Genomic DNA, 23,495 nt, shown 5'->3' with positions numbered 1-23,495 from the left:
CTTTATTTTGTTTTAGTAATTTGCAACAGTTGAGATGTTAGAAAACTCTGATAAACTATGTAGAAACTGAAACTGAGTTTTCATCCTTCGTCAGTGAAGCGTCACTTCTCTCCTCCTTCTCTTCTTAACCAGGATGCACCTGCAGGCCTCCTCTACTTATTTCAGAGGGAACTGTCTCTGACTGAAAACACACTTATGTTTTATTTATTGTCATTCAGTCAATCAAAGACAGTCAACCTCTAATCTGTTCATATACGCATGTGTGCAGTTTCAGAGCTTATATCCTGCAACAAATGTCTCTTTTTTACTTCTGAAAAACTTGTAAATTAGAGGATGATTTTTCATAAAAGTCTAACTAGAAAAATGTTTTGTAAATTTCCAAAACTTTCATGCGTGAATCTCATCATTTATGTAAAGATCAAACCAAAGCTCCTCCTCCTGTCAGTCACTCTCAGTTTCAGTGTTGTATTAAATTGCTCCTCCAGCACCTCCTCTCCTCATCCTCCAAACCCTCTCATCTGTCAGCAGTAAGCTCACTTTCCAAGTTACAAGGTCATTCTCAGCACACACTGACAACATGCTGGGGACCCTCTGCACTCTCATCACTGCTCTAACATGTAAGGAGGCTGACTTACTGCAGCTTTGACCTCATGTTGGATTCATCAGTCTGTGTGTTTCTCTTGACTCCGTGTCATCTTGTTGTTTCCAGGTGTGAGTGGTGTGACGGTGGTGACACAGAAGCCTCCTGTTGTGACGATGAGGAAAGGAGAGACAGTCACCATGGACTGTAACCTGGGAACTGTTACTGATCAATCAGCTCGCTGGTATAAACAGATTCCAGGAGGAGTTCCTCAGTTTGTGCTGAGTTTTTATCACAGCTGGAGCTCTCCAGGCTATGGTTCTGGTTTCTCCTCTCCCAAATTCACATCTACTCATCAATCAAAATCAGATTATCGTTTGATCATCAACAATGTGGAAGAGGGAGATTAAGCAGTCTTCTATTGTCACACATGGGATGGCTCTGTTAACGAGTAGTGACAAAAACCTCCTCACTAAACACTTCTGCTTTTTGACTTGCCTACACATGACTGAGAGTGAAGCCATTAGCTAATGCTCTCACCTTCCCAACATAATGAAACATATGTTTTCAGAGCAGTTTTTATTGGATTCTCACATTCTGCTTTCTGAGTCACTGACACATCCTCACTGAGTGTGAAGCAATGAACCAAAACTCTCTGTAACTTCTTATATAAACAATTTTTTTTTTTTTTCAAACTCCCAAATCTTCTTCATGCATTCTCACGATTTCTTACAATAAGGTAACATTAATCTAACTACATGCATCCTGCATTCATGGGACAGACCCTTACTGACACACAGCTGTTGCAGAAACAAACAGTTCATTCAAATGCAGCTAAAACATGAGCAGATCATTGTTATATTAATGTAACAACAGATACTCTAAAGTAGATACAGAGATTCTTGATTTGATTTTTGATCATTTTGGATTTTTAGCAAACATGTTTGCTTGGTGAGAGAAATATTTAGAAGAATAAAAATACTGAGATGAGAGTTTACTCAATACCCTGCTTATTATAGAACAGAGTTTGCTGCATATAAAATACAACTTTGGGAGAACATGAAAAAAATAAATTGATTAAAAAAAAAACATGATATATTTATCATGTGATCAATGTAATCTAATGAATATCTAATGATTAACACAGGAAGATAAATAGAATTAATCTGATATCACCCTTAGAGTAGATAATACTTACACAACAACAGGTTTTCATGAACAACAGTAGTTATACAATATTGTTTAATGAGAAATTATTTAATGTGACAGTGCAAACATGATGTAGGTGATTTTTCAACGAAAACCGTGTTGAGTGTTGAAACTCCTCCTCCTCCACTTCTCCTCTCCTCAGTGTCTTTATAAGCTTCAATCTCTCTTCTCCTCACACTCCAACCCTGCTCACCTCTCAGCTGGACAGTAAGGAACGTTTACACCACACACTGACAACATGCTGGGGACCCTCTGCACTCTCATCACTGCTCTAACATGTAAGATATTCTTCTGATTCCTTTTATATTTCATATTTTCAGGCTGAAACCTTTTAACTCATATATTTTTCTGTGTTTGTTGACAGATGTTGATGCAGCAAAAGTTTTGACCCAGACGCCCGCTGTCCACACAGTTTCTACAGGACAAGAAGTTGTTCTCAACTGCAACATTCAGAAAGATGATGGATTTTCTACCCGATGGTATAAACAGGTTCCTGGTCAAGCTCCTCAGTATGTTTTAAAATTTCACCATTCTTACAGTTCACCCAGCTTTGGAACAGGATTCTCCTCAGACCGATTCAACTCTAGATCTTCATCAAACATAGATTATCAGTTCATCATTAAGCGGGCAGAGGCAGGAGACTCTGCAGTCTATCACTGTAATACATGGGACAACTCTGCTGATGAGTACGTATCACAGTGATTTACTCTGTGACAAAAACCTCTTCACAAAGTACTTCTGCTTTTTGAGTCTCTCACATCAAGTAATGTTCTCTGTAGCTACATGAGACTTTAAAGATCAATACAAACCAGTTTCATCAATCTGTTCTTAAAAAAACACTCATTTCATGTAAAAGTTTAGTGGCTGATCTCATGAAGAGATAATTAAACTCAGTGTTTGTCTGTAACCTGGGAACTGTTACAGGGTAGTGTTCGCTGGTATAAATAGATTCCAGGAGGAGTTCTTCAGTATGTTCTGAGGTTCCGTCATGACTATAGCTCTGTATATTATGGCTCTGGTTTCTCTTCTCCCAAGTTCACATCTACTCATCAATCAAAATCAGATTATCGACTGATCATCAACAACGTGGAAGAGGGAGATTCAGCAGTCTACTATTGTAACACATGGGATGGCTCTGTTAACGAGGAGGCATCACAGTAATTTACATCGTGACAAAAACCTCCTCACTAAACACTTCTGCTTTTTGACTTGCCTACACATGACTGAGAGTGAAGCCATTAGCTAATGCTCTCACCTTCCCAACATAATGAAACATATGTTTTCAGAACAGTTTTTATTGGATTCTCACATTCTGCTTTCTGAGTCACTGACACATCCTCACTGAGTGTGAAGCAATGAACCAAAACTCTCTGTAACTTCCTATATACACAATTTTTTTTTTTTTCAAACTCCCAAATCTTCTTCATGCATTCTCACGATTTCTTACAATAAGGTAACAGTAATCTAACTACATGCATCCTGCATTCATGGGACAGACCCTTACTGACACACAGCTGTTGCAGAAACAAACAGTTCATTCAAATGCAGCTAAAACATGAGCAGATCATTGCTATATTAATGTAACAACAGATACTCTAAAGTAGATACAGAGATTCTTGATTTGATTTTTGATCATTTTGGATTATTAGCAAACATGTTTGCTTGGTGAGAGAAATATTTAGAAGAATAAAAATACTGAGATGAGAGTTTACTCAATACCCTGCTTATTATAGAACAGTGTTTGCTGCATATGAAATACAACTTTGGGAGAACATGAAAAAATGAATTGATAAAAAAAAACAATTATGATATATTTATCATGTGGTCAATGTAATCTAATGAATATCTAATGATTAACACAGGAAGATAAATAGAATTAATCTGATATCACCCTTAGAGTAGATAATACTCACACAACAACAGGTTTTCATGAACAACAGTAGTTATACAATATTGTTTAATGAGAAATTATTTAATGTGACACTGCAAACATGATGTAGGTGATTTTTCAACGAAAACCGTGTTGAGTGTTGAAACTCCTCCTCCTCCACTTCTCCTCTCCTCAGTGTCTTTATAAGCTTCAGTCTCTCTTCTCCTCACACTCCAACCCTGCTCACCTCTCAGCTGGACAGTAAGGAACGTTTACACCACACACTGACAACATGCTGGGGACCCTCTGCACTCTCATCACTGCTCTAACATGTAAGATATTCTTCTGATTCCTCTTATATTTCATATTTTCAGGCTGAAACCTTTTAACTCATGTATTTTTCTGTGTTTGTTGACAGATGTTGATGCAGCGATAGTTGTGACCCAGACGCCCGCTGTCCACACAGTTTCTACAGGACAAGAAGTTGTTCTCAACTGCAACATTCAGAGATATGATGGATATTATGTCAACTGGTATAAACAGGTTCCTGGTAAAGCTCCTCAGTTTGTTCTGGGTTTTTACCATGAGGACAGTTCACTCATCTTTGGAACAGGATTCTCCTCAGACAGATTCAACTCTAGATCTTCATCAAACATAGATTATCAGTTCATCATTAAGCGGGCAGAGGCAGGAGACTCTGCAGTCTATTACTGTCACACATGGGACAACTCTGCTAAGGAGTATGTATCACAGTGATTTACTCTGTGACAAAAACCTCTTCACAAAGTACTTCTGCTTTTTGAGTCTCTCACACATCAAGTAATGTTCTCTGTAGCTACATGAGACTTTAAAGATCAATACAAACCAGTTTCATCAATCTGTTCTTAAAAAAACACTCATTTCATATAAAAGTTTAGTGGCTGATCTCATGAGGAGATAATTAAACTCAGTGTTTGTTGTTTTTTCCTTTTCATTTGCACTGGACAATGCAATGCAAAGACATTGATCAGTGATGAACAAATATAAGCATAGAGATTTATTCTTGACTTTGGGGACACATGTATGTGAGAAATATCTTAAACACTCGGGGAACAGCTCAGTAAGTGGACCTTGCTTTTAGATCATTTAACAGAAGAAACAATGATTTCTCTAAAAACACTTCATTTAACACAGGACATAATAAACAGCCTGATGAGTCCTCTGTTGCACGAGCAATTTTCTGTGTAATTACTTCTTTTTGATTATTTTAATTGTTTTGAATAAAATTTGATGTTTGAAGATGACTTTTGGAGGAAGCAAGTTAAACATACAATGATTTTTATATCACCCTGCACTCAATAATACCCACATCAACTTTGCTGCCTTGTGTGAGTGATGCATTTATGAAGGAAAACATTTCCACCATCATCCCTCTTTATTCAATGATGATATTTAGACTTTTAACATCAACATGAAAACAAAATGATGCAACAGAAGATTCAGAATCAATCCTCAAGTCCAGCAGTGTTTTGGAATATAAACAGACTGATGAAGAGAATGAGATGTTGACAGTGAAAGTTGGTCTCAACAGGATGTTTCAGTTTCACTCCCCTCATTAGTGAGAGTCAGGAGGTTTTTGTACAGCCATGTGTACAAACTGAATCACTGTGGTATTCGGACAAGGCAGCAAGCTGATCGTGACAAGTAAGTACTTTTAAATTGATCATAAAACAAGATAGATTTATTGTTTCTGATGCATATTAAGAGAAAATAATCAATTTATGTGTGACTTGTTGTTGTACTTCTTTCAGTGAATAATAGATTCATCTTGTACTTTAGTTTTGATACTAAACTATGTGTTTGAAGGCAAATGAAATATCTGTAAACAAACACAATGTTTAAAATCCACAAATATTTTTATGTTATCTTATGTTTGAGGAATTTTAAAGATTTTTTTCTTTTTTTTAATTGAAATATTCTGACGAGATTTAACCTTGTAAAGGCATTCTAGCTAAAGGTTTGTAAGGTTATCTGTCAAAATGATTTTACATCATGATACTGATAGTAAATTACTGTGCTTGTGTTATTTAATTACTTATCTTCTAAAGTTTGATGGTGATTTTAAATTTATCTGAACTTTATATTGGCTGTTTAAAAATAAATATGTATTTTTCTTTGATGCTCAGACACCACTAAAGCAAAGTGACTACTGATATATTAGAACTTAATTTTTTGACTGAAAATATTTCATTAGAATTCAAATACCATTTTGTGCTTGTGGATTTGTTTCCAATATGAAAAATTATACAGAGATAATGATTGAATTTCTGAGTTTGTGATTGATAAATGTTTTTGCCATTTAAAATGTTTAGTTTTTTTACTTCATCAGCATGATTGTTATATATTGTCAAAACAATGAATGAATTAATATGTTACAGTACTGTTACTGTCATTATTTGTGTTATTGATTTGATGTTTAATTGTCCTTCATGTATTTTCAGGCTCCAGCCTCTCTCCTCCTGTCCTGACAGTCTTCCCTCCGTCCAGTGCTGAGCTCCAGTCCAACAAAGCCACTCTGGTCTGTCTGTCCAGTCAGTCTGTGCCTTTTGCAGATGTGACCTGGTTGTCTGCTGGGAGTCCAGTGAGCAGTGGGATCTCTAGCAGCACCGCGGTTCAGCAACCAGACCAGACTTTCCAAATCAGCAGCTATCTGTCCATCCAGACATCAGACTGGAACATGGACAAGGTTTACACATGTAAAGTGTCTTTGGGCTCCCAGACTTCAGAGAAAAACATCAACAAGTCAAAGTGTCCCGCTGAAGAATAGTAGAGGACCAGAATGAGCATTTAAAATCTGTTTCTTTACTGTTTGTGCTGTTTGCTCATAACAAGGTTTAGATGTTAGAAAAGATGTGTCTGCATGCTTGTAATAAATGTTGTGACAGTTAGGTGGAGGTGTTGTATCAGCTTTGCAATTGTTGCATCTTTGAAGAGATGTTAAATAAAATAAAAGCATTGTGATAAAAAATCATAGTTTGTATTTTTTTAATTCTCATGTAAATACGATTTAAAACAGTAATGATTTAACTGCAATAAGTGTAACCTTCACTAGATTTTATTTGTCCTGTAATGTTCATCTCACTGATAATTACAGTTAATCCAGAACACACAGATGACAGACTTATGTGTAGTTTATTCTTACTGAAATATTCATTATTATATATAAATGAAGAGAGCTACATTGTATTTGAGTTTACATTTGCAATAAAAGCACAAGAGAGAACAGAACTACTTCTTCATCTGGTTTTAGATTCCTGTTAACATGTTGAGAAATGCAATAAATTAAGTAGCAACTGAAACTGAGTCTTCATCCTTCATCAGTGAAGCATCACTTCTCTCCTCCTCCCTCTTTTTCTTCCCAGGATGCACCTGCAGGCCTCCTCTCCTTATTTATAGCTCCATGTAAATGAAGATGTCAAGTGTCAGCTCTCTTATCATTTAGTCAATCAAAGAGTTTGCCTCTAATCTGTATATAATGCGCATGTGTGCAAAATCAGACCTTATATCCTGCAACAAAAGTCACTTCTGAAAAAATTAGAAGATTTTTTTTTTTATAAATCTCTATGTAGAGTGAACAAAATGTCACAAAATTTTTGAAACTTTCATCTGTCATTATGAAGAAGAAAGAAATTCACACAAACCGAAGGCTCTTTTCACATCATGAATTTATTCTATTTTAAAAATAAAAATGAACAACTACACTGAAAATAGTGAATACAGATGAGACATTTCCCTCCTTTGATGATAAGTGACCAACAAAAGTCACAAACCACACAGATTGAACCAAAGCTCCTCCTCCTGTCAGTCACTCTCAGTTTCAGTGTTGTATTAAATTGCTCCTCCAGCACCTCCTCTCCTCATCCTCCAAACCCTCTCATCTGTCAGCAGTAAGCTCACTTTCCAAGTTACAAGGCCATTCTCAGCACACACTGACAACATGCTGGGGACCCTCTGCACTCTCATCACTGCTCTAACATGTAAGGAGGCTGACTTACTGCAGCTTTGACCTCATGTTGGATTCATCAGTCTGTGTGTTTCTCTTGACTCCGTGTCATCTTGTTGTTTCCAGGTGTGAGTGGTGTGACGGTGGTGACGCAGAAGCCTCCTGTTGTGACAGTGAGGAAAGGAGAGACAGTCACCATGGACTGTAACCTGGGAACTGTTACTAATGAACGAGCTTGCTGGTATAAACAGATTCCAGGAGGAGTTCCTCAGTTTGTGCTGAGCTTTTATCATGGCTGGAGCTCTGTACATTATGGTTCTGGTTTCTCTTCTCCCAAATTCACATCTAATCATCAGTCAAAATCAGATTATCGACTGATCATCAACAATGTGGAGGAGGGAGACTCAGCAGTCTATTACTGTAAAACATGGGACACCTCTGTGAGTGAGATCGCATCACAGTGATTTACACCGTGACAAAAACCTCCTCACTGAATACACTCACTTCTGCTTTTGATGTTGTAAGAACGTTCACTAAATATGAAACCATCCATTAACCAAAGCTGTATCCAATTGACCCATGTTACATGAGAAAATATTTCTAAAGTATGTCTCTACTTTATTCTACACAACAACAGTAAAAGTAATAGTTTACATGAATCCATCTTTTCACTACTACAAACATTCACCCCTGCAGTGTTGAAAGGAAGCTGTTACAATAACAGATTGTGGTTTAATCTTCACAAATAAAAGCAGCTTTAGACTGAAACCATGTTTGTGATCACACAATAAAAAAATGCCCAAATATCTGTATTGAAGAAAATGATCCAACTACGCCTTCAGTATAATGTGTTTGTTCATCTAGCGGAGCTTTAATGCACATAACTTGACAACCATCTTAGATTGTTATGGTTTAGCTTTTAAACCATTAGATTTATGATTTTCTTTGTTTTCAGGCTTAAGTTTGAAACAACTGAACTCAATCAAAAGGGTCATTTTTTTCTCAGACTAAACAAAATGGAGATATTATTCTAAAAATGTATAGAACCACTTTTTTATCTGCAACACTTTCTGTGACTTACCAATGATGAGTGACTGCGTCAATTCAAATATTTCTGTTTTGTCTAACATGTGAGATGTTTTATAGCAGTGGTTGATGATAGAGTGATCATCTCGTCTGCTTCTCTTGATGACAAATGACCATGTTGGCTTTTATTGTTATGAATAAGTGATGTGAGTATGGAGACACATGTCATCAAAACACCTTTATAATGAAAAATAGATATATGATCAACAACAACAGCAGTAAAGCTTCTTGCCTTGAAATAATTTGTCAATGTGATATGAAACCACATATGTGATGTAGGAGATTCATGAATGAAAACAGTGTTGAGTGTTGAAACTCCTCCTCCTCCACTTCTCCTCTCCTCAGTGTCTTTATAAGCTTCAATCTCTCTTCTCCTCACACTCCAACCCTGCTCACCTCTCAGCTGGACAGTAAGGAACGTTTACACCACACACTGACAACATGCTGGGGACCCTCTGCACTCTCATCACTGCTCTAACATGTAAGATATTCTTCTGATTCTTTTTATATTTCATATTTTCAGGCTGAAACCTTTTAACTCATGTATTTTTCTGTGTTTGTTGACAGATGTTGATGCGGCGAAAGTTGTGACCCAGACGCCCGCTGTCCACACAGTTTCTACAGGACAAGAAGTTGTTCTCAACTGCAACATTCAGAGAGATGATAGCTATTCTGCCCGATGGTATAAACATGTTCCTGGTAAAGCTCCTCAGTATGTTTTGAAATTTCACCATTCTGACAGCTCACCCAGCTTTGGAACAGGATTCTCCTCAGACCGATTCAACTCTAGATCTTCATCAAACATAGATTATCAGTTCATCATTAAGCGGGCAGAGGCAGGAGACTCTGCAGTCTATTACTGTCACACATGGGACAGCTCTGCTAAGGAGAACGTATCACAGTGATTTACTCTGTGACAAAAACCTCTTCACAAAGTACTTCTGCTTTTTGAGTCTCTCACACATCAACTAATGTTCTCTGTAGCTACATGAGACTTTAAAGATCAATACAAACCAGTTTCATCAATCTGTTTTTAAAAAAACACTCATTTCATGTAAAAGTTTAGTGGCTGATCTCATGAGGAGATAATTAAACTCAGTGTTTGTTGTTTTTTCCTTTTCATTTGCACTGGACAATGCAATGCAAAGACATTGATTAGTGAAGAACAAATATAAGCATTGAGATTTATTCTTGACTTTGGGGACACATGTATGTGAGAAATATCTTAAACAGTCGGGGAACAGCTCAGTAAGTGGACCTTGCTTTTAGATCATTTAACAGAAGAAACAATGATTTCTCTAAAAACACTTCATTTAACACAGGACATAATAAACAGCCTGATGAGTCCTCTGTTGCACGAGCAATTTTCTGTGTAATTACTTCTTTTTGATTATTTTGATTGCTTTGAATAAAATTTGATGTTTGAAGATGACTTTTGGAGGAAGCAAGTTAAACATACAATGATTTTTATATCACCCTGCACTCAATAATACCCACATAAACTTTGCTGAATTGTGTGAGTGATGCATTTATGAAGGAAAACATTTCAACCATCATCCCTCTTCATTTAATGATGATATTTTGACTTTTAACATCAACATGAAAACAAAATGATGCAACAGAAGATTCAGAATCAATCCTCAAGTCCAGCAGTGTTTTGGAATATAAACAGACTGATGAAGAGAATGAGATGTTGACAGTGAAAGTTGGTCTCAACAGGATGTTTCAGTTTCACTCCCCTCATTAGTGAGAGTCAGGAGGTTTTTGTACAGCCATGTGTACAAACTGAATCACTGTGGTATTCGGACAAGGCACCAAGCTGATCGTGACAAGTAAGTACTTTTAAATTGATCATAAAACAAGATAGATTTATTGTTTCTGGTGTTTATAAGAGAAAATAATCAATGTATGTGTTCTTGACGATAATGTTTAATATGTTTTTCACTGAATTGTAGGTTCATTTTGTACTTCAGCTTTGTTAAACTATGTCTTTGAATGCAAAGACACAGTGTTTACACAATATTTAAAATGTTTTCTACAGATACTCTGAAGTTGTGTGTATTTATGTTTAAGAGATGTGCAAGATTTTGTTTATTATTTACATTTAGTGAGAAGTTCTAACATTTTTCTAACATTGACAAACACTGAATAATCTGCTAGAGGAATGTTATATTATCTGTCAAAAGTATTTTACATTATGATATCAATACTAAATTACTGTGCTTGTGTTGTTTAATTACTAATCTTCTAAAGTTTAAGGATGATTTTGAATTTATCTGGATTATGAGATTATTTAAATTCTGTTTTTTCTTAATGGTTATATAAACACCACTAAAGCAAAGTGATATACTTTCATTCCCCACTGACTGAAGTGATTTCATTAAAAGTCAAATACCATCAATTTTTTCAACTGATCATTGTAATTTCACTTCATAATTGATCAAATTTGTTAAAAAAATTAACACTGCTCATATTTTAAGTGATGATTTTTACATGTTACCATTTGAAATGCTTTTCGCTTCTTCTGTTTGATTGTTATATTGTCACAACATCTAATGAATGAATCTGGTAGTGTCATACTTCTTATAAATGATTTAATTTCTATTTTTTCAGTTTTTTTCATGACTTTAATGGCAGTTTTGTATAATTGTCCTTCATGTATTTTCAGGCTCCAGCCTCTCTCCTCCTGTCCTGACAGTCTTCCCTCCGTCCAGTGCTGAGCTCCAGTCCAACAAAGCCACTCTGGTCTGTCTGTCCAGTCAGTCTGTGCCTTTTGCAGATGTGACCTGGTTGTCTGCTGGGAGTCCAGTGAGCAGTGGGATCTCTAGCAGCACCGCTGTTCAGCAACCAGACCAGACTTTCCAAATCAGCAGCTATCTGTCCATCCAGACATCAGACTGGAACATGGACAAGGTTTACACATGTAAAGTGTCTTTGGGCTCCCAGACTTCAGAGAAGAACATCAACAAGTCAAAGTGTCCCGCTGAAGAATAGTAGAGGACCAGAATGAGCATTTAAAATCTGTTTCTTTACTGATTGTGCTGTTTGCTCATAACAAGGTTTAGATGTTAGAAAAGATGTGTCTGCATGCTTGTAATAAATGTTGTGACAGTTAGGTGGAGGTGTTGTATCGGCTTTGCATTTGGTACATTTTCCAAGACTTGTTTAATTAAATAAAAGCATTGTGATATAAAAAATGGTTTGTATTTATTTGTTCTCATGAAAAATTTAAAAACAGTTTTAATTGAACTGCAATAACTGTAACCTTCACTAGATTTTATTTTTCTTCTGATGTTCATCTCACTGATATTTACAGTTAATCCAGAACACACAGATGACATTTAAGAATTTTATATTGTTATCGAGTTTAAATGTGCGATAAATGCATAAGAAGGAAAAAACTTGATTAATATTTCTTTATTTTGTTTTAGTAATTTTCAACAGTTGAGATGTTAGAAAAATCAGATAAACTATGTAGAAACTGAAACTGAGTTTTCATCCTTCGTCAGTGAAGCGTCACTTCTCTCCTCCTTCTCTTCTTAACCAGGATGCACCTGCAGGCCTCCTCTACTTATTTCAGAGGGAACTGTCTCTGACTGAAAACACACTTATGTTTTATTTATTGTCATTCAGTCAATCAAAGACAGTCAACCTCTAATCTGTTCATATACGCATGTGTGCAGTTTCAGAGCTTATATCCTCCAACAAATGTCTCTTTTTTACTTGTGAAAAACTTGTAAATTAGAGGATGATTTTTCATAAAAGTCTAACTAGAAAAATGTTTGAAAAATTTCCAAAACTTTCATGCGTGAATCTCATCATTTATGTAAAGATCAAACCAAAGCTCCTCCTCCTGTCAGTCACTCTCAGTTTCAGTGTTGTATTAAATTGCTCCTCCAGCACCTCCTCTCCTCATCCTCCAAACCCTCTCATCTGTCAGCAGTAAGCTCACTTTCCAAGTTACAAGGCCATTCTCAGCACACACTGACAACATGCTGGGGACCCTCTGCACTCTCATCACTGCTCTAACATGTAAGGAGGCTGACTTACTGCAGCTTTGACCTCATGTTGGATTCATCAGTCTGTGTGTTTCTCTTGACTCCGTGTCATCTTGTTGTTTCCAGGTGTGAGTGGTGTGACGGTGGTGACACAGAAGCCTCCTGTTGTGACAGTGAGGAAAGGAGAGACAGTCACCATGGACTGTAACCTGGGAACTGTTACTAATGAACGAGCTTGGTGGTATAAACAGAGTCCAGGAGGAGTTCATCAGTTTGTTCTGAGGTTCCGTCATGACTGGAGCTCTGTAGTATACGGCTCTGGTTTCTCTTCTCCCAAATTCACATCTAATCATCAGTCAAAATCAGATTATCGACTGATCATCAACAATGTGGAGGAGGGAGACTCAGCAGTCTATTACTGTAAAACTTTGGACACCTCTGTGCGTGAGTTCGTATCACAGTGATTTACACCGTGACAAAAACCTCCTCACTGAATACACTCACTTCTGCTTTTGATGTTGTAAGAACGTTCACTAAATGTGAAACCATCCATTAACCAAAGCCGTATCCAATTGATGTTGCATGAGAAAATATTTTCAAAGTATGTCTCTACTTTATTCTACACAACAACAGTAAAAGTAATAGTTTACATGAATCCATCTTTTCACTACTACAAACATTCACCCCTGCAGTGTTGAAAGGAAACTGTTACAATAACAGATTGTGGTTTAATCTTCACAAATAAAAGCAGCTTTAGACTGAAACCATGTTTGTGATCACACAATAAAAAAATGCCCAAATATTTGTATTGAAGAAAATGATCCAACTACGCCTTCAGTATAATGTGTTTGTTCATCTAGCGGAGCTTTAATGCACATAACTTGACAATCATCTTAGATTTTTATGGTTTAGGTTTTAAACCATTAGATTTATGATTTTCTTTGTTTTCAGGCTTAAGTTTGAAACAACTGAACTCAATCAAAAGGGTCAATTTTTTCTCAGACTAAACAAAATGGAGATATTATTATAAAAATGTATAGAACCACTTTTTTATCTGCAACACTTTCTGTGACTTACCAATGATGAGTGACTGCGTCAATTCAAATATTTCTGTTTTGTCTAACATGTGAGATGTTTTATAGCAGTGGTTGATGATAGAGTGATCATCTCGTCTGCTTCTCTTGATGACAAATGACCATGTTGGCTTTTATTGTTATGAATAAGTGATGTGAGTATGGAGACACATGTCATCAAAACACCTTTATAATGAAAAATAGATATATGATCAACAACAACAGCAGTAAAGCTTTTTGCCATGAAATCATTTGTCAATGTGATATGAAACCACATATGTGATGTAGGAGATTCATAAATGAAAACAGTGTTGAGTGTTGAAACTCCTCCTCCACTTCTCCTCTCCTCAGTGTCTTTATAAGCTTCAGTCTCTCTTCTCCTCACACTCCAACCCTGCTCACCTCTCAGCTGGACAGTAAGGAACGTTTACACCACACACTGACAACATGCTGGGGACCCTCTGCACTCTCATCACTGCTCTAACATGTAAGATATTCTTCTGATTCCTTTTATATTTCATATTTTCAGGCTGAAACCTTTTAACTCGTGTGTTTTTCTGTGTTTGTTGACAGATGTTGATGCGGTGATAGTTGTGACCCAGACGCCCGCTGTCCACACAGTTTCTATAGGACAAGAAGTTGTTCTCAACTGCAACATTCAGAGAGATGATAGTGCATATGTCAGCTGGTATAAACATGTTCCTGGTAAAGTTCCTCAGTATGTTCTGAGTTTTTACCATTCTGACAGTTCACCCAGCTTTGGAACAGGATTCTCCTCAGACCGATTCAACTCTAGATCTTCATCAAACATAGATTATCAGTTCATCATTAAGCGGGCAGAGGCAGGAGACACTGCAGTCTATTACTGTCAAACATGGGACGACTCTGCTAATGAGGACGTATCACAGTGATTTACTCTGTGACAAAAACCTCTTCACAAAGTACTTCTGCTTTTTGAGTCTCTCACACATCAACTAATGTTCTCTGTAGCTACATGAGACTTTAAAGATCAATACAAACCAGTTTCATCAATCTGTTGTTAAAAAAACACTCATTTCATATAAAAGTTTAGTGGCTGATCTCATGAAGAGATAATTAAACTCAGTGTTTGTTGTTTTTTCCTTTTCATTTGCACTGGACAATGCAATGCAAACACATTGATCAGTGATGAACAAATATAAGCATAGAGATTTATTCTTGACTTTGGGGACACATGTATGTGAGAAATATCTTAAACAGTCGGGGAACAGCTCAGTAAGTGGACCTTGCTTTTAGATCATTTAACTGAAGAAACAATGATTTCTCTAAAAACACTTCATTTAACACAGGACATAATAAACAGCCTGATGAGTCCTCTGTTGCACGAGCAATTTTCTGTGTAATTACTTCTTTTTGATTATTTTAATTGGTTTGAATAAAATTTGATGTTTGAAGATGACTTTTGGAGGAAGCAAGTTAAACATACAATGATTTTTATATCACCCTGCACTCAATAATACCCACATCAACTTTGCTGCCTTGTGTGAGTGATGCATTTATGAAGGAAAATATTTCCACCATCATCCCTCTTCATTCAATGATGATATTTGGACTTTTAACATCAACATGAAAACAAGATGATGCAACAGAAGATTCAGAATCAATCCTCAAGTCCAGCAGTGTTTTGGAATATAAACAGAGTGATGAAGAGAATGAGACGTTGACAGTGAAAGTTGGTCTCAACAGGATGTTTCAGTTTCACTCCCCTCATTAGTGAGAGTCAGGAGGTTTTTGTACAGCCATGTGTACAAACTGAATCACTGTGGTATTCGGACAAGGCACCAAGCTGATCGTGACAAGTAAGTACTTTTAAATTGATCATAAAACAAGATAGATTTATTGTTTCTGTTACATATTAAGAGAAAATAATCAATTTATGTGTGACTTGTTGTTGTACTTCTTTCAGTGAATAATAGATTCATCTTGTACTTTAGTTTAGATACTAAACTATGTGTTTGAAGGCAAATGAAATATCTGTAAACAATCACAATGTTTAAAATGTTCTCCACAAATATTTTTATGTTATTTTATGTTTGAGGCATTTTAAAGAGTTTTTTCTTTTTTTTTAATTTAAATATTCTGACGAGATTTAACCTTGTAAAGGCATTCTAGCTACAGGTTTGTAAGGTTATCTGTCAAAATGATTTTACATCATGATACTGATAGTAAATTACTGTGCTTGTGTTATTTAATTACTTATCTTCTAAAGTTTGATGGTGATTTTGAATTTATCTGAACTTTATATTGGCTGTTTAAAAATAAATATGTATTTTTCTTTGATGCTTAGACACCACTAAAGCAAAGTGACTACTGATATATTAGAATTTAATTTTTTGACTGAAATTATTTCATTAGAATTCAAATACCATTTTGTGCTTGTGGATTTGTTTCCAATATGAAAAATTATACAGAGATAATGATTGAATTTCTGAGTTTGTGATTGATAAATGTTTTTGCCATTTAAAATGTTTAGTTTTTTTTACTTCATCAGCATGATTGTTATATATTGTCAAAACAATGAATGAATTAATATGTTACAGTACTGTTACTGTCATTATTTGTGTTACTGATTTGATGTATAATTGTCCTTCATGTGTTTTCAGGCTCCAGCCTCTCTCCTCCTGTCCTGACAGTCTTCCCTCCGTCCAGTGCTGAGCTCCAGTCCAACAAAGCCACTCTGGTCTGTCTGTCCAGTCAGTCTGTGCCTTTTGCAGATGTGACCTGGTTGTCTGCTGGGAGTCCAGTGAGCAGTGGGATCTCTAGCAGCACCGCTGTACAGCAACCAGACCAGACTTTCCAAATCAGCAGCTATCTGTCCATCCAGACGTCAGACTGGAACATGGACAAGGTTTACACATGTAAAGTGTCTTTGGGCTCCCAGACTTCAGAGAAAAACATCAACAAGTCAAAGTGTCCCGCTGAAGAATAGTAGAGGACCAGAATGAGCATTTAAAATCTGTTTCTTTACTGTTTGTGCTGTTTGCTCATAACAAGGTTTAGATGTTAGAAAAGATGTGTCTGCATGCTTGTAATAAATGTTGTGACAGTTAGGTGGAGGTGTTGTATCAGCTTTGCATTTGGTACATTTTCCAAGACTTCTTTAATTAAATAAAAGCATTGTGATATAAAAAATGGTTTGTATTTATTTGTTCTCATGAAAAATTTAAAAACAGTTTTAACTGAACTGCAATAACTGTAACCTTCACTAGATTTTATTTTTCTTCTGATGTTCATCTCACTGATATTTACAGTTAATCCAGAACACACAGATGACATTTAGGAATTTTATATTGTTATCGGGTTTAAATGTGCCATAAATGCATAAGAAGGAACAAACTTGATTAATATTTCTTTATTTTGTTTTAGTAATTTGCAACAGTTGAGATGTTAGAAAAATCTGATAAACTATGTAGAAACTGAAACTGAGTTTTCATCCTTCATCAGTGAAGCGTCACTTCTCTCCTCCTTCTCTTCTTAACCAGGATGCAGGCCTCCTCTACTTATTTCAGAGGGAACTGTCTCTGACTGAAAACACACTTATGTTTTATTTATTGTCATTCAGTCAAAGACAGTCAACCTCTAATCTGTTCATATACGCATGTGTGCAGTTTCAGAGCTTATATCCTGCAACAAATGTCTCTTTTTTACTTCTGAAAAACTTGTAAATTAGAGGATGATTTTTCATAAAAGTCTAACTAGAAAAATGTTTTGAAAATTTCCAAAACTTCCATGCGTGAATCTCATCATTTATGATCTGAAAATAATAAGAAATCCATAAAAACTACAAGCCTTTTTCACATCTTGCCATTGTTGTATTTTATAAAGAAAAGTTTACTTCTACACTGAAGAAAAGGTCAATGCAGATGAGACATTTCCCACCACAGATGATAAGCGACCAAAAAATGTCACAAACCATGCAGATCAAACCAAAGCTCCTCCTCCTGTCAGTCACTCTCAGTTTCAGTGTTGTATTAAATTGCTCCTCCAGCACCTCCTCTCCTCATCCTCCAAACCCTCTCATCTGTCAGCAGTAAGCTCACTTTCCAAGTTACAAGGCCATTCTCAGCACACACTGACAACATGCTGGGGACCCTCTGCACTCTCATCACTGCTCTAACATGTAAGGAGGCTGACTTACTGCAGCTTTGACCTCATGTTGGATTCATCAGTCTGTGTGTTTCTCTTGACTCCGTGTCATCTTGTTGTTTCCAGGTGTGAGTGGTGTGACGGTGGTGACACAGAAGCCTCCTGTTGTGACGATGAGGAAAGGAGAGACAGTCACCATGGACTGTAACCTGGGAACTGTTACTGATAAACGAGCTTGGTGGTATAAACAGATTCCAGGAGGAGTTCCTCAGTTTGTGCTGAGTTTTCATCGCAGCTTGAGCTCTCCAAGCTATGGCCCTGGTTTCTCCTCTCCTAAATTCACATCTAACCATCAGTCAACATCAGATTATAGACTGATCATCAACAATGTGGAGGAAGGAGACTCAGCAGTCTATTACTGTAAAACATGGGACAGCTCTGTGAATCAGTTCGTATCACAGTGATTTACACCGTGACAAAAACCTCCTCACTAAACACTTCTGCTTTTTGATTCTCTAAGATAAGAACTGAAGCAATTATCTGTATAACACAATGCAGGTGTGAGTGGTGTGACGGTGGTGACACAGAAGCCTCCTGTTGTGACAGTGAGGAAAGGAGAGACAGTCACCATGGACTGTAACCTGGGAACTGTTACTGGCAGTAGTGGTCGCTGGTATAAACAGATTCCAGGAGGAGTTCCTCAGTTTGTGCTGAGTTTTTATCACAGCTGGAGCTCTCCAGGCTATGGTTCTGGTTTCTCTTCTCCCAAATTCACATCTACTCATCAATCAAAATCAGATTATCGTTTGATCATCAACAATATGGAAGAGGGAGATTCAGCAGTCTACTATTGTAACACATAGGATGGCTCTGTTAACGAGTAGTGACAAAAACCTCCTCACTAAACACTTCTGCTTTTTGACTTGCCTACACATGACTGAGAGTGAAGCCATTAGCTAATGCTCTCACCTTCCCAACATAATGAAACATATGTTTTCAGAACAGTTTTTATTGGATTCTCACATTCTGCTTTCTGAGTCACTGACACATCCGCACTGAGTGTGAAGCAATGAACCAAAACTCTCTGTAACTTCCTATATACACAATTTTTTTTTTTTTTTTACAAACTCCCAAATCTTCTTCATGCATACTCACGATTTCTTACAATAAGGTAACAGTAATCTAACTACATGCATCCTGCATTCATGGGACAGACCCTTACTGACACACAGCTGTTGCAGAATTAAACAGTTCATTCAAATGCAGCTAAAACATGAGCAGATCATTGCTATATTAATGTAACAACAGATACTCTAAAGTAGATACAGAGATTCTTGATTTGATTTTTGATCATTTTGGATTATTAGCAAACATGTTTGCTTGGTGAGAGAAATATTTAGAAGAATAAAAATACTGAGATGAGAGTTTACTCAATATCCTGCTTATTATAGAACAGAGTTTGCTGCATATAAAATACAACTTTGGGAGAACATGAAAAAATAAACTGATAAAAAAAACCAAACAATTATGATATATTTATCATGTGGTCAATGTAATCTAATGAATCTAAAAATATCTAATGATTAACACAGGAAGTTAAATAGAATTAATCTGATATCACCCTTAGAGTAGATAATACTCACACAACAACAGGTTTTCATGAACAACAGTAGTTATACAATATTGTTTAATGAGAAATTATTTAATGTGACACTGCAAACATGATGTAGGTGATTTTTCAACGAGAACCGTGTTGAGTGTTGAAACTCCTCCTCCTCCACTTCTCCTCTCCTCAGTGTCTTTATAAGCTTCAGTCTCTCTTCTCCTCACACTCCAACCCTGCTCACCTCTCAGCTGGACAGTAAGGAACGTTTACACCACACACTGACAACATGCTGGGGACCCTCTGCACTCTCATCACTGCTCTAACATGTAAGATATTCTTCTGATTCCTTTTATATTTCATATTTTCAGGCTGAAACCTTTTAACTCATGTATTTTTCTGTGTTTGTTGACAGATGTTGATGCAGCGAAAGTTGTGACCCAGACGCCTGCTGTCCACACAGTTTCTACAGGACAAGAAGTTGTTCTCAACTGCGACATTCAGAGATATGATATGAGATATGTCCACTGGTATAAACATGTTCCTGGTAAAGCTCCTCAGTATGTTCTGACTTTTTACAATGGGAGCAGTTCACTCAGCTTTGGAACAGGATTCTCCTCAGACAGATTCAACTCTAGATCTTCATCAAACATAGATTATCAGTTCATCATTAAGCGGGCAGAGGCAAGAGACTCTGCAGTCTATTACTGTGAAACATGGGACAACTCTGCTAAGGAGGGAGTATCACAGTGATTTACTCTGTGACAAAAACCTCTTCACAAAGTACTTCTGCTTTTTGAGTCTCTCACATCAATTAATGTTCTCTGTAGCTACATGAGACTTTAAAGATCAATACAAACCAGTTTCATCAATCTATTTTTAGAAAAAAACTCATTTCATATAAAAGTTCAGTTGAAGATTTATTGAAGAGATAATTAAGTTCAATGTTTGTTGTTTTTTCCTTTTCATTTGCAAGACAATGCAAAGATACTAATGAGTGGTGAACAAATGTAAGAATGGAGATTTATTGTTAACTTTGGGGACACGTGATAAATATTCTAAATGGGAATAGCTTGCTAAGTGGACCTTTCGATTAGATCATTTGACACATACTTTAAAATCATCAACAAGTACAAACATTACAAAATCAAAGATAATGTGGATTAAGATTCACTATGCAATTTTGTGAGTAGATGACTTAGAGAACTGTGATAAAATCCAACAAGAGATAAATATTTCTGTTCACACCATGCTTTGCTTATACTTGAACTCTAATTATGTGTTTGGAGTCCTGAGACCCCCAAAATATACTTAACATTGTTTTATCAGCTTAATACTTCATGGCTTTTATGAAAATTGCTGATATGATTTTGCACAGATGACATGTTTCAGGAGACAGCTACAGAAATCGATACATTTTATTCTGTTTGTGGTCTTTGAGTACCCAGCTGTAAAACATGTTTAAATACAATGAATTTCATCAGCTCTATCTGTGATTGATGTTGTCAACACTTTGTCACAGCACTACTCTTCCCAAATCCAAAATAAGTCTTTATAGTCTGTTCATAAGAGGTCTAACAGGGAGTTCAACCTCTCTGTGGTCTAACTGGCCCAAGACAGAAGTGACATCACTATGTGGGATTATATACAGCACATGTCTTTGTATGTGAATTACTTTTTGGAGAACAAAACATACTTTTCTACATGCTGGGTTTCAATGTGGTCATAAGAGAGAAAAATATTCATAGAACAAAAATGGTTGATTTAGCAGATAATATGAATATTGTTTACAAATACAGAACTGTGGGACCCCAAACAATGTCAACAATATACACGGAACATAATAAATAGCCTGATGAGTCCAGATTGCATGAGCCATTTTTATTTTCTATATAATCATTTCTTTTTGATTATTTTAATTGCTTTGATTAAAATATGATTTTTGAAGATGACCTTTGGAGGAAGCAAGTTAAACACAGAATGAATTTTATATCACCCTGCACTCAATAATACCCATGTAAACTTTGCTGAATTGTGTGAGTGATGCATTTATGAAAGAAAACATTTCCACCATCATCTCTCTTCATTCAATGATGATATTTGGACTTTTACTTTTCAACATGAAAACAAAATGATGCAACAGAAGATTCAGAATCAATCCTCAAGTCCAGCAGTGTTTTGGAATATAAACAGAGTGATGAAGAGAATGAGATGTTGACAGTGAAAGTTGGTCTCAACAGGATGTTTCAGTTTCACTCCCCTCATTAGTGAGAGTCAGGAGGTTTTTGTACAGCCATGTGTACAAACTGAATCACTGTGGTATTCGGACAAGGCACCAAGCTGATCGTGACAAGTAAGTACTTTTAAACTGATCATAAAACAAGATAGATTTATTGTTTCTGGTGTTTATAAGAGAAAATAATCAATATATGTGTTCTTGACAATAATGTTTAATATGTTTTTCACTGAATTGTAGGTTCATTTTGTACTTCAGCTTTGTTAAACTATGTCTTTGAATGCAAAGACACAGTGTTTACACAATATTTAAAATGTTTTATACAAATACTCTAAAGTTGTGTGTATTTATGTTTAAGAGATGTGCAAGATTTTGCTTATTATTTACATTTAGTAACAAGTTCTAACATTTTTCTAACATTGAAAAACACTGAATAATCTGCTAGAGGAATGTTATATTATCTGTCAAAAGTATTTTACATTATGATATCAATACTAAATTACTGTGTTTGTGTTGTTTAATTACTAATCTTCTAAAGTTTAAGGATGATTTTGAATTTATCTGGATTATGAGTTTATTTAAATTCTGTTTTTTCTTAATGGTTATATAAACACCACTAAAGCAAAGTGATATACTTTCATTCCCCACTGACTGAAGTGATTTCAGTAGAATTCAAACACCACTTTCTAAGAAAAAGAAGAAAAATTAATGTTTTCTTTTTCCAAGTGATCATTGTAATCTCACTTCATAATTGATAAAAATTTGCTTAAAAAAGTTAACACTGCTCATATTTTAAGTGATGATTTTTACATGTTACCATTTGAAATGCTTTTCACTTCTTGTGTTTGATTGTTATATTGTCGCAACATCTAATGAATGAATCTGGTAGTGTCATACTTCTTATAAATGATTTAATTTCTATTTTTTTTTTCAGTTTTTTTTATGACTTTAATGGCAGTTTTGTATAACTGTCCTTCATGTGTTTTCAGGCTCCAGCCTCTCTCCTCCTGTCCTGACAGTCTTCCCTCCGTCCAGTGCTGAGCTCCAGTCCAACAAAGCCACTCTGGTCTGTCTGTCCAGTCAGTCTGTGCCTTTTGCAGATGTGACCTGGTTGTCTGCTGGGAGTCCAGTGAGCAGTGGGATCTCTAGCAGCACCGCTGTTCAGCAACCAGACCAGACTTTCCAAGTCAGCAGCTATCTGTCCATCCAGACTTCAGACTGGAACATGGACAAGGTTTACACATGTAAAGTGTCTGCGGGCTCCCAGACTTCAGAGAAAAACATCAACAAGTCAAAGTGTCCCGCTGAAGAATAGTAGAGGACCAGAATGAGCATTTAAAATCTGTTTCTTTACTGTTTGTGCTGTTTGCTCATAACAAGGTTTAGATGTTAGAGAAGATGTGTCTGCATGCTTGTAATAAATGTTTTGACAGTTAGGTGGAGGTGTTGTATCGGCTTTGCAATTGTTGCATCTTTGAAGAGATGTTAAATAAAATAAAAGCATTGTGATAAAAAATCATAGTTTGTATTTTTTTTAATTCTCATGTAAATATGATTTAAAACAGTAATGATTTAACAGCAATAAGTGTAACCTTCACTAGATTTTATTTGTCCTGTAATGTTCATCTCACTGATAATTACAGTTAATCCAGAACACACAGATGACAGACTTATGTGTAGTTTATTCTTACTGAAATATCTATTATTATATATAAATGAAGAGAGCTACATTG

General features: G+C 36.1%; 3 protein-coding genes, 1 pseudogene and 1 gene segment (V, D, J or C); all 5 read left to right on the top strand.

The window, feature by feature from the left end:
- The first annotated feature begins 456 nt into the window (after positions 1-456).
- Positions 457-1,025, top strand: LOC137168114 (immunoglobulin lambda variable 5-52-like). The segment is given in 2 exon segments: positions 457-617; positions 710-1,025. Coding segments are annotated over 2 exon segments (321 nt in total).
- A 2,849-nt stretch (positions 1,026-3,874) lies between these two features.
- On the top strand, positions 3,875-6,666 carry LOC137201034 (immunoglobulin lambda-1 light chain-like). The gene is made up of 4 exons (XM_067615857.1): positions 3,875-3,991; positions 4,078-4,403; positions 5,309-5,342; positions 6,140-6,666. Exons 1-4 carry the CDS (start codon positions 3,952-3,954, stop codon positions 6,463-6,465), a joined length of 726 nt encoding a protein of 241 aa, XP_067471958.1. The 5' UTR covers positions 3,875-3,951; the 3' UTR covers positions 6,466-6,666.
- A 902-nt stretch (positions 6,667-7,568) lies between these two features.
- LOC137168115 (immunoglobulin lambda-1 light chain-like) lies at positions 7,569-11,924 on the top strand. 2 transcript variants are annotated; one of them, XM_067570597.1, is made up of 4 exons: positions 7,569-7,675; positions 7,768-8,097; positions 10,530-10,559; positions 11,396-11,924. In XM_067570597.1, the coding sequence occupies exons 1-4, from the start codon at positions 7,636-7,638 to the stop codon at positions 11,719-11,721; spliced, it is 726 nt and encodes a 241-aa protein (XP_067426698.1). In that variant the 5' UTR covers positions 7,569-7,635; the 3' UTR covers positions 11,722-11,924. The 2 variants fall into 2 exon arrangements, with proteins under 2 accessions (XP_067426698.1, XP_067426699.1); XM_067570598.1 differs by lacking the exons at positions 7,569-7,675; positions 7,768-8,097 and adding exons at positions 9,116-9,208; positions 9,295-9,624.
- Positions 11,925-14,181: 2,257 nt separating this feature from the next.
- On the top strand, positions 14,182-16,873 carry LOC137168158 (immunoglobulin lambda-1 light chain-like; annotated as a pseudogene).
- Positions 16,874-17,826: 953 nt separating this feature from the next.
- Positions 17,827-23,265, top strand: LOC137168126 (immunoglobulin lambda-1 light chain-like). Its single transcript, XM_067570614.1, has 4 exons — positions 17,827-17,957; positions 18,050-18,379; positions 21,850-21,879; positions 22,752-23,265. The coding sequence occupies exons 1-4, from the start codon at positions 17,918-17,920 to the stop codon at positions 23,075-23,077; spliced, it is 726 nt and encodes a 241-aa protein (XP_067426715.1). The 5' UTR covers positions 17,827-17,917; the 3' UTR covers positions 23,078-23,265.
- The last annotated feature ends 230 nt before the right edge of the window (positions 23,266-23,495 follow it).

This window comes from Thunnus thynnus, chromosome 17, assembly GCF_963924715.1.
Source record: "Thunnus thynnus chromosome 17, fThuThy2.1, whole genome shotgun sequence".
Taxonomy (NCBI): Eukaryota; Metazoa; Chordata; class Actinopteri; order Scombriformes; family Scombridae; genus Thunnus; species Thunnus thynnus.
The sequence above is the reverse complement of the archived record's forward strand: the minus strand, read 5'-3'. Positions and strand labels throughout refer to the sequence as shown.

Coding starts and splice junctions, on each gene's coding strand:
- LOC137201034 (XM_067615857.1), top strand. CDS start 3,952: ATGCTGGGGACCCTCTGCACTCTCATCACTGCTCTAACAT. Junction 3,992..4,077: donor TCTCATCACTGCTCTAACAT/GTAAGATATTCT, acceptor GTTTGTTGACAG/ATGTTGATGCAGCGATAGTT. Junction 4,404..5,308: donor ACAACTCTGCTAAGGAGTAT/GTATCACAGTGA, acceptor TGAATCACTGTG/GTATTCGGACAAGGCAGCAA.
- LOC137168115 (XM_067570597.1), top strand. CDS start 7,636: ATGCTGGGGACCCTCTGCACTCTCATCACTGCTCTAACAT. Junction 7,676..7,767: donor TCTCATCACTGCTCTAACAT/GTAAGGAGGCTG, acceptor TGTTGTTTCCAG/GTGTGAGTGGTGTGACGGTG. Junction 10,560..11,395: donor CACCAAGCTGATCGTGACAA/GTAAGTACTTTT, acceptor ATGTATTTTCAG/GCTCCAGCCTCTCTCCTCCT.
- LOC137168126 (XM_067570614.1), top strand. CDS start 17,918: ATGCTGGGGACCCTCTGCACTCTCATCACTGCTCTAACAT. Junction 17,958..18,049: donor TCTCATCACTGCTCTAACAT/GTAAGGAGGCTG, acceptor TGTTGTTTCCAG/GTGTGAGTGGTGTGACGGTG. Junction 21,880..22,751: donor CACCAAGCTGATCGTGACAA/GTAAGTACTTTT, acceptor ATGTGTTTTCAG/GCTCCAGCCTCTCTCCTCCT.